Source organism: Salvelinus sp. IW2-2015, linkage group LG4q.1:29 (assembly GCF_002910315.2).
Source record: "Salvelinus sp. IW2-2015 linkage group LG4q.1:29, ASM291031v2, whole genome shotgun sequence".
Taxonomy (NCBI): domain Eukaryota; kingdom Metazoa; phylum Chordata; class Actinopteri; order Salmoniformes; family Salmonidae; genus Salvelinus; species Salvelinus sp. IW2-2015.
The window spans coordinates 64501693-64511756 of record NC_036842.1 but is presented as its reverse complement, the minus strand read 5'-3'; the positions used below and the strand labels follow the sequence as shown (position 1 = coordinate 64511756).

The window sequence follows — 10064 nt, the reverse complement described above, 5'->3', positions numbered from 1 at the left end:
ATGCAACTGTGTTCATTGTCCGTAGCTTATACCTGCCCATACCATAACCTCACAGCCACCATGGGGCACTCTGTTCACAAAGTTAACATCAGCAAACCGCTCAGCCACACGACACCATACATGTGGTTTGCGGTTGTGAGGCCGGTTGGCCGGAYTGCCAAATTCTCTAAAACGACCTTGGAAGCGGCTTATGGTAGAAAAATGTACATTCAATTCTCTGGCAACAGCTCTGGTGGACATTCTTGCAGTCAGCATGCCAATTGCACRCTCCCTCAAAACTTGAGATATTTGTGGCATTGTGTTGTGTGACAAAACTGCACATTTTAGAGTGGCCTTCTATTGCCCCCAGCACAAGGTGCACCTGTGTAATAACCATGGTGTTTAATCAGCTTCGTGATGTGCCACACCTGTCAGGTGGATAGATTGTCTTGTCTTGGATTTGAATGTGTGTGCTGTAGTACAACACACTGCCAGTAATAGTGTTTAGACATGCATTATTAGATTGACTAACATGTAACGGTATCACAACCGGCCGTGATTGGGAGTCCCATAGGGTGGCGCACAATTGGCCCAGCGTCGTCCGGGTTTGGCCGGGGTAGGCCGTCATTGTAAATAAGAATTTGTTAAGGTTAAATCTAATCAAATACGGAGTGTATAATGTGTGTATAATGTGTTCATGTATCTGAGCAAAAATGGGAGACTGATGAGACAAAAGAGAAATAAGAATAGTTTTTGTGAGGAGGGAAATGCCAAGTGAGTCTATAGCCAGTGGGCAGATAATACAAATAGAGATGACATTGGTGAGGAGGAAAAGATTGAGCCGAGGTGGCTGGGGGAGGTATGTGTGTTTTGCTGGGGTAATTTTTTTGTTGTTGAAAAACTCAGTGTCTGTGTCCCTCCAAGGTCTGAGCACAGGCACTAAACATTCCACACAGCCAGGGGGAGAGAGAGGACAAGATTCATTAACATAAGAAGAGGTCCTTCGACCAATCACAGCCCGGGAGTGGGAACGGGATTGTGCAGGAACTGGGGGGTGTCAGATTACTGCGCATTCTTCCCTCCCTCCCTTGGCCAGAGACAGAGAGCAAGAGGGAGTCGGGAGAAGCAGCAAAGGACAGACACGGAGAGAGAGAGAGATGTAAATGGGACAGTCTCATTCTTGCACTTTGAGATCACAGTGCCAGAGAATGTGTTAGAATCTGCCCAAGTCCTTCTGCCTGGGAAAGAGACAACAGGGAACTTTAACTGGTGGCGAGACACAGGGTCTGTTTCCAGGACACAGGGTCTGTTTCCAGGACACAGGGTCTGTTTCCAGGACACAGGGTCTGTTTCCAGGACACAGGGTCTGTTTCCAGGACACAGGGTCTGTTTCCAGGACACAGGGTCTGTTTCCAGGGCTAAATCGCTGCCCTGTTACTCCTGTCTGGAGTCTGTCGCACGGACTCACACAAGAGGGCTGAAAATGAACTATCTGGTGAGTGTCTAATGTGTGTGTTTGCTGTTCCCATTGCTGTGTGAACACTTTTGTCAGGACATACTAAATGCCCCAAATGGGAAAGAGTAGAGATGTGGAAAAAAGAGAGGGAGGGCAGCACACTGAGGGAAGAGAAGGACAAGAGTGGGGGGAACTTGAGTTAACATGTTTTCTGTGTATCTTACCTTTTGTTAGTTATCAGCACAACTTACTTTGTTTGCTGTGCTATGCGTCTCAGAATGTGTATTGTGTTGTGTATTTTAGGTAGATAGAAATGTTAAGTTAAAATTCTACACACGAAAGGAGAAGAATAGAACACAAGTAAACTCTCCTTGGTCTTTTTCATACTAGTTCCTGAACAAAGTTTAGTGTTATTTTCTGCTGTCCTGTATGGTTTGTAAAGGCCCCGCTTCTCTGAAAGGGGGAGAGTTGGAGGACTTAAGACGCTGTTAGAAGAAAGGGCTTTGGAACAGGCAGACGGGAGGGAGAGCCATGGAGCTCCGCTGCGCTGGGCTGGCTCTGCTGACTCAGGAGAAAGTTGAAAGATTAAGGTTTTATAGAGAGAGTAGAGGGGAGAGAAAAGAGTGCAGTGGCCTGCTGCTGGAGTCTTGGCAGTACCCTCCGTTCCTTGCTATTGTTTGAAAGTGTTGGCATTCTGTAAGCTTGTAGTGCTGTAATTACAYAGGGGTTTGGTATTTGGTTGACAGGGCCATACTGCATTTCCGTCAGAGGTTTATGCTCTTTAGCAGCACTGGGGCCGACCCCCTGGAGAGGCGTTGGATAGTCCCCTTGTTTATCCCTTGGCCTGGGGTTTCACACACACATTAGAACGCATGTAATTACAAAATCAACAAACACCACTGGCATTACCATATGTCTTTTAGACTTTTCCTAGCTGTCTTTAATTAACAATGGCTGATTGGTGACTGTAATGAGGTTATGTAGATGGAAGGTTTAGCCTTCATGTCTAAGAGATGTTTATTTCCCAGGTTGGCCTTAGTAATCATGGATGCCATTTTGAGAGAAGCTAAACTTGACAATGCAGTGAATGCCTTGTAACGTGCTAGCTAGCTATCGGCTTGCTATTTCAGAAGGAGGGGTTAATGAAGCCAGGCGTGATGCTAGTTTATAAATCAGGGGTTCCCAAACTTTTTTGGCCAGCGACCCCATTTTGATATAAAAAAACATTTGTGACCCTCTATGTAAAACAAGTTATGTAATCAACAGCCAATGTTAACTTTAAAACATTTTTATTAATATGACAACCTATTACAAATCAGTTTGACAATATTTTTGACTGTATTTCAATCTGAAGACAGTATGGTTTGAAGTGACTGAAATGCATCAAAGGTATTGGTAAATTCAGAAGATCATCAGGCAATAATGTTGTATGATATTTTGTGTAGAAAAGAACATCATTGATTTAGTGCTTGGTCTTGTCCACTCGGTTCTAACGACTTGTGGGCATAGTAGAGGGAAACAGCACATACTGTATGTATGTGTTCCTGAGAGTTATCTTTCAGTGATGTCCTAATATTTTRTAGTTTAAACCATTCAGAAGATAGAGCCACATTTGTAGGAAGAAAACAGAAACCATTTTGTTTATTACATCTGCATCTAGCTACCACCGGAGGTTACTGACTTAACCCTGGTTCTATGAACCAAACGCACATTTTCTCTCATGACCCCATTTTCAAATCAGGCGACCCCTAGTTTGGGAAACTGGTATAAATAGATTAAGTGGATGCAGTAGTGACTGAGTGAGTAAGTGGGGGTGTCTGTGGGGGTCAAAGGAAGAGGCCCTTGAAGGCCCTTGCCTCTCGCCCCTGTCTCCTAGGCCTGACTCATTTCTGACTGACTCACAGCCCCCTGCCTGCCTGGGTGCTGCGGTGGAATTCCCCCTGTCATCCCCTGGGAGGTCTGGCAGTGAAACCCCTCAGCCAGTCAGTCAGTCCCTTCCCTCAGAGAGATTATAGGTGCCACACAGTCACTGAGCGTAGTAATACCCACTGGGACACCAAGCGCCAGGCTGTGACTCAGCCCAGGTGTAGCAGGAAGGTTGATACAAGGAGGGTCACTCCACACTGGTGAAACTGTCACCTCTGACGTGTCTGCACAACCAACCATGAGTCACAGGGTTTCAGATATAGGTTAAAAACAGATTATTGGTACACACAGACATGTAAAATATATACCAAACATGAACATGTGAAGATGTTAGTGACTCAAATACAGTGCATTCGGAAAGTATTCAGACCACTTGACTTTTCCACATTGTGTTTACAGCCTTATTCTAAAATTGATTCAATATTTTTTTCCCCTCATCAATCTACACAAAATACCCCATAATGACAATGCGAAGACAGGTTTTTAGAAACTTTTGCAAATGTATTAAAAATAAAAAACAGAAATACCTTATTTACATTAGTATTCAGACCCATTGCTATGAGACTCRAAATTGAGCTCAGGTGCATCCTGTTTCCATTGACCATCCTTAAGATGTTTCTACAACTTGATTGTAATCCACCTGTGGTAAATTGAATTGATTGGACACGATTTGGAAAGGCACTCACCTGTCTATATAAGGTCCCACAGTTGACAGTGCATGTCAGAGCAAAAACCAAGCCATGAGGTCGAAGGCATTGTCCGTAGAGCTCAGAGATAGGATTGTGTYGAGGTACAGATTTGGGGATAGGATACCAAAAAATGTCTGCAGCATTTAAGGTCTACAAGAACACAGTGGCCTCCATCATTCTGAAATGGAAGAAGTTTGGAACCACCAAGACTCTTCCTAGAGCTTGCCGCCCGGACGAACTGAGCAATCGCGGGTGAAAGGCCTTGGTCAGGGAGCTGACCAAGAACCCAATGGACGCTCTGACAGAGCTCCAGAGTTCCTTTGTGGAGATGGGAGAACCTTCCAGAAGGACAACCGTCTCTGCAGCAATCAGGCCTTTATGGTAGAGTGGCCAGACGTGAGCCACTATTCAGTAAAAAGCACATGACAGCCCTCTTGGAGTTTGGAAAAGGGCAGCTAAAGGACTCTCAAACCATGAAAAACAAGATTCTCTGTTCTGATGAAACCAAGATTGAACTTTTTGGCCGGAATGCCATGTATCACGTCTGGAGGAAACCTGGCACCATCCCTACGGTGAAGCATGGTGGTGGCAGCATCATGCTGTGGGGATGTTTTTCAGAGGGTGGGACTGGGAGACTAGTCAGGATCAAGGGAATAATGAACGGAGCAAAGGACAGGGAGATCCTTGATAAAAAAATCCGGAGCGCTCAGGACCTCAGACTGGGGAAAAGGTTCACCTTCCAACAGGACAATGACCCTAAGCACACAGCCAAGACAACACAGGAGTGGCTTTGGGATAAGTGTCTGAATATCCTTGAGTGGCCCAGCCAGATCCCGGACTTGGACCTGATCGAACATCTCTGGAGAGACCTGAAAATAGCTGTGCAGCAACGCTCCCCATCTAACCTGACAGAGCTTGAGAGCATCTGCAGAGAAGAATGGGAGAAACTCCTCATATACAGGTGTGCCAAGCTTGTATCGTCATACCCAAGAAGACTCGAGGCTGTAAATGTGATAATTCAGTTTTAAAGTTTTAATACATTTGCAAAATGTATGCAAACCTGTTTTTGCTTTGTCATTATGGGGTATTGTGTGTAGATTGATGAGGGACAAAAAAACGATTTAATCCATTTTAGAATTAGGCTGTAACGTAACAAAATATGGGAAAAGTCAAGGAAGAATACTTTCCGAATGCATACAGTACAGTGTGCTATCACGCAAATAATTATGTTGAATTTGTTCTGTTAGGTTCTTTGTCATGAAGGTGTCATCATGTAGATGCTAAACATCATAATTTCATGGTGTTTTTCAAAGAGCTTTACGTTGAAGAAAACTMGAGGTTTGAAACAGACCTTGGTTTGTGGCTGGCCTAATCTCTTAAACACAGTTCACCCAGTCTCTTCCGCAGGTAGCACTGACGGTATCTCTCTTTTCCCAGTTCAGCAGCAAACAACAGGGCCTGGGGGCACATGTTTTCTGCTGTAGTCAAACTGCACTCTCCCCAGGGCACCTGCTTTATGTGGGGGATAATTGGGCTTTACTGGAGGAATAGAGGCAGAGACGGAGGGAGTTCAGATAAGAAAYCCATTGCAGAGCAGAACAGCTAGCTAGGCCTACACCAGGCAAAATGKATTCTGCACAAAGCGCTGGCTTTTCAGCTGTCTGATCTAGTTACAATAGCGCTGGGCTTTCTCCTCACACAGCCAGGTTGGTTTGATGCCCTCAGGGCAGTTGAATGAGCCAGGGAATGCTGTTGTCAAAGCTAACAGCACAGAACACATATCCACTGATATTTTATCTAAACAGATTGACTGAGGTAGTTCTGTGAGGCACATGCAGATGCTCTAAAAACCTGTGGAGCTGTGCCACTTCTGCTTGGTTGAACCTTCACATTCCATCCTAAGCAGTAGGCCTATCTTTGTATTTCCCTTCCCCTGAAATGTATCAGAGTGCTCCCTGAATTCCTGGCCTTGTCTCTCACACCTAACCACTGGAATGTTTGGCTGAGGTCACAATGACGTTTCACGCTCTGGAAAATCATTGTATCTCTCCACTGTATCCCCACTCAAGGCTGTAATTTTAGGATTTATTGTCGGGCATTGAGAGTTCTGTACATGTTTTTGCCATTGCGACTGCCTGTGTTTATAGATGAGAGGAGAAATTGTTTTGGTATGTAGATAGGAGAAATCAGAACTGGGTGTCATTGTCCTTCCTCTCTCGCTCTGTGACTACAACAGTGGAACTGCTGTCAGCTTTGTGTGGCGTACAGGGTGGAGTTCCACCACACACTCACCAGTTAGCCTGTCACTCAGTCTTGTGCAATGGGCAGAGCTCAAGCACTTTGTTGTAGCCTGTAGCTACAAGAATCAGAGATATTTTCTTACCGCTGTTGAAACTTGACAGGGAGAAGGGTTGAAGCTCTTTGTCTTTGTCTCTTCTTTTCCACCTTGAGAAGAGATGATTCATAATAGTGGCATACATTTTAGCATGCTTTAGTGTGAATGTCTATTTGTGTGAAATCCTTTATTTGACTTGGCCTATATATTGTAGGTGTGACTGATAAGATTTGAAAGTATGTTATGTTGATTGCCACCTTATGAATGAGTCTTTAGAGCTAGTATGAATGTCTGTGTTTGTATTTTGTGTAGCGTGTTGTAGAAGGGGTGTTGTGACACCTTTGGATTGTGAGGTAACAGGAGAGGTGTATGTAGAGGTTGTGGAATGTTCCGATGAGTGGTCCGCTGAGAGCTGGAGCTCGTGGAAGACGGGTCTGGGCTCGTCCGGAGAATACCAAGGACATGGAGAGAGATCAAGGTGTAACACACCAACACATACACACATTCACTGGAATAACAACATAAATTCTCAAAAATAGTAATAAAAAATGGAATTTACTGATATAGCCTATTTTCAACTAGGAGAGTGTTGTGTGCCTCTTTAACCTCTAGGYTACCTTATGCTATTGTCTCTTATAGGTTATTTGTGTTAAGTCTTGTCCTTCAGGATTATTTTCCTGCAGCTAGACCCTGTTTGACTACTGTAGTTTATTGTTCACATTATTTGCCTACAAATGGTCCCATATGGGCTTCTCGCTGTTCTTTTTATGAGGTAGACCCAAATTGTTGCTTGCTACCTTGTGGGAAGACGCCAATACCTCCACAGCAGCAGCACATTGTGTCTGTGGTGGTGTCCAGCAGTGTCTGTCTCAGCTGATAAAGACCAAAACAAAATCCCCATTGGACTGACTGAGTCACATCTCTTCATTCCCTCACTCTGGCCCCTGTTTTTCTGCTTGGCAGGCAGGCAGGCAGGCAGGCAGGCAGGCAGGCAGACACAGACACAGACACAGACACAGACCCCTCCATCTGTACTGAGTCTGCTCCCTGTCTGTGAGTATGTCATATACCACTGGCTTACACACAGGCCTAGCAAGGCTTTGCTGTAATTGCAGTCTGTGTAGCTGTGCTGTGAGCATCTGAAAAGTCAAAGGCTATGTGCTTGCATGCTACTTAGCCCAGAGAAAGCCAGTGACTTCTCAGAAGTCTACCCCAAACAAAAAAACGAAAAGTTTACTTTTTGTAACCCAGTGGCATTGTTGGCCAGGCTCAGGTGGCTAATGTGATTTAAGCAGCAGAGACAGCCTTGTTTTGTCTGCGGCGTCTATCTGTTTTAAACTAATAAAAACTTTGGATGACTGAGGGGGCGTTTGTTTAAAGGGTGGGGGCTGGATGGGGAGAACAGAGAGACAGAAACAGCACAAAGGAAGAAGGGCAGAGTATTGTTTGCAAAAGACATGACTTATTGCTGTGATGCTTTGTAAGTCGGGAGAGGGGGTTTCATAAAATGTCTGTGCCCAAGGTCCTGTCTCCGTGGACAAATATACAGTCATGTACAAACACACATACACCTCTTGTGACTTAATCAGTGTGTGTCCCACGGGGTCACGTAGAGGCAAAAGACAAAGGCCACCCTGCCTCCCTCTCACGTTCACGCACGCACACACACACACACACACACACACAACACACACACACACACACACACACACACACACACACACACACACACACACACACATGCGCCGTGCTGCCTTCCCCTTCACTGACCTTTCTGCACTGAGCGTGCTCAACCAGCTGCCACATTACTTCCTGCTCAGTGGCTGTCTGAATGAACACTGCAGCCCTTTCCTTCCCTCTCCCAGACCCACTGCACCTCTTTTTCCTCTCCCTCTCGTCCTGTGGATCTCTCTCCCTTTCCTTCATTTCTACCATCACTCTTTCCCTAGTTCTTACCCTAACTTCTTCAGCTTGCTGTTAAGTGTAAATGTTTAAGATCCCCGTTTAGCCATGACCCTTCTAAATGCAAGTCAATGAACTTTTAGGCCTCTGGATGATGAATATCCTTCTCTTTTACTCTCTCTCTCTTCACCTCTTTCTAACGTTTGCCGTCAGACTTTGTCTGCTCCCAGCTCTAGGGTGATGGGGGCAGGCTTTTTTTCAACAGGGACCTCCACAATGATGTGTTAGCATAGTGACTTAGCTATACACAGCTAGAAAACTGCTGGACTCCCGTGACTCACTGTTGCCATTGTCAGGTTTCTACCCCAAACAAAGGAAATGGAGCACAGCACAGACAGAGCCACTGGGTTAGTATGGCCACCTGAACAACATTGTTGTTGGAACAACAGATTCAAATGAGCCCTTGCTGTTTTGACWAGAGTTGGAGGTTGGCAGAATAGAAACAAATTGTGACCCGGGAGACTACTTTGAGTTTTCTAGACATGGCGATTTCTCCTCACCCTCAGCTGAGTCTGGGGCGGTGTGTACATCGTATATGCAATTTATAGTAGGGAGAGAGACTAGTAGTCATCTAGTTATTTACTCATACCCAATCAGAACGGCACATGAATCATTCTCTAAGCACTTCCTGTTTCTGTGGCCAGAGTGAGAAAAACAGGGAGAGATTTGTGGGTGAGTTATACTGAGATTTGGCAGGCAGGCAGGCCTTCAGCTAATAAAGGCAAAGTTCAAATCTTGTGATGTCATCAGTCCTCTCTGTCCACTCCCTCGCTGCAACAGGAAATGAACTTATGACAGAGAGCAGCAGACAAAGCATGGCCGTCAAAGGAATCTCTTTTGTCTGAAGGAGAGATGGATGGAATAGATAAAGAGGACAAGCTGGAAAGGGAGAGTAAAGATAAAATGGAAGACTAGGCAATATGAGGCACCATGCTACCCGTATCATTACCTCATTGCCACTTAAGCATATAGAAGAAATGATACTTCTGACTCTCATTCTATTCAAACCTCAGTTAACATCCTCTCTTAAACCATTCAAATTTCACGTGGCCTTTTTGAAAGTAGGGATTACTTTAAACAATTTATCTGTCCACGTTGAGTAGAATCCATTTATCCATTAACACCAGCTGATTTGATACATCCCTGGTGGGAAATGGAGAATCACTCTGGAGTCCTGAGAAAGCTCAGTGAGTCTGAAGACATAAGCTCTGCTTCAGTCAAGATGTTGCTGTGAGTAAAACTCATAGTATAATGAGCTCTTTCTACTAGTCTGAGGACCCCTCATTATTTCACAGTCAGTGTGTGTGTGTGTGTGTGTGTGTGTGTGTGTGTGTGTGTGTGTGTGTGTGTGTCTGCCTGGCCAGTGTGTGTTTGGCCTGCATGGTGACATCGCAGACAGCTTCTGGCCACAAGAGAGCCACTCAGAGGCTATAGTAAGGCGCTGTGTGTGTGGCTCCGCCCGTCCAGAACCTCCTCAGCCGTGATGAGTCGTGGACTCAGAGCAGCTGTCCCTCTCCCATTACAAGAAGGCCATTTATCAGACTGTGACCAGGAGATAGGCCCTGACTGTCCCTCCACTAGACCAACACACAGCACTGCATTCATCACCACCCCAATATGTTCTGAGTCAATCCCTGAATACACATGACGCAGACAGCGATGCATCACATCACAGCAACCCTCAATCAGCACTGGGACAATTCTGATTCCTTACGTT

At 45.2% G+C, this 10064-nt stretch overlaps 1 protein-coding gene across 1 annotated transcript in view; it reads left to right on the top strand.

Moving 5' to 3' along the window:
• The first annotated feature begins 1075 nt into the window (after positions 1–1075).
• Positions 1076–10064, top strand: part of LOC111962362 (breast cancer anti-estrogen resistance protein 1) — a 60119-nt gene continuing 51130 nt past the window's right edge. The window contains exon 1 of the mRNA XM_023985405.2: positions 1076–1474. Within this exon, the coding sequence (XP_023841173.1) occupies positions 1463–1474 (12 nt within the window). The 5' untranslated portion in view covers positions 1076–1462. The remainder of the gene's footprint in view (positions 1475–10064) is intronic.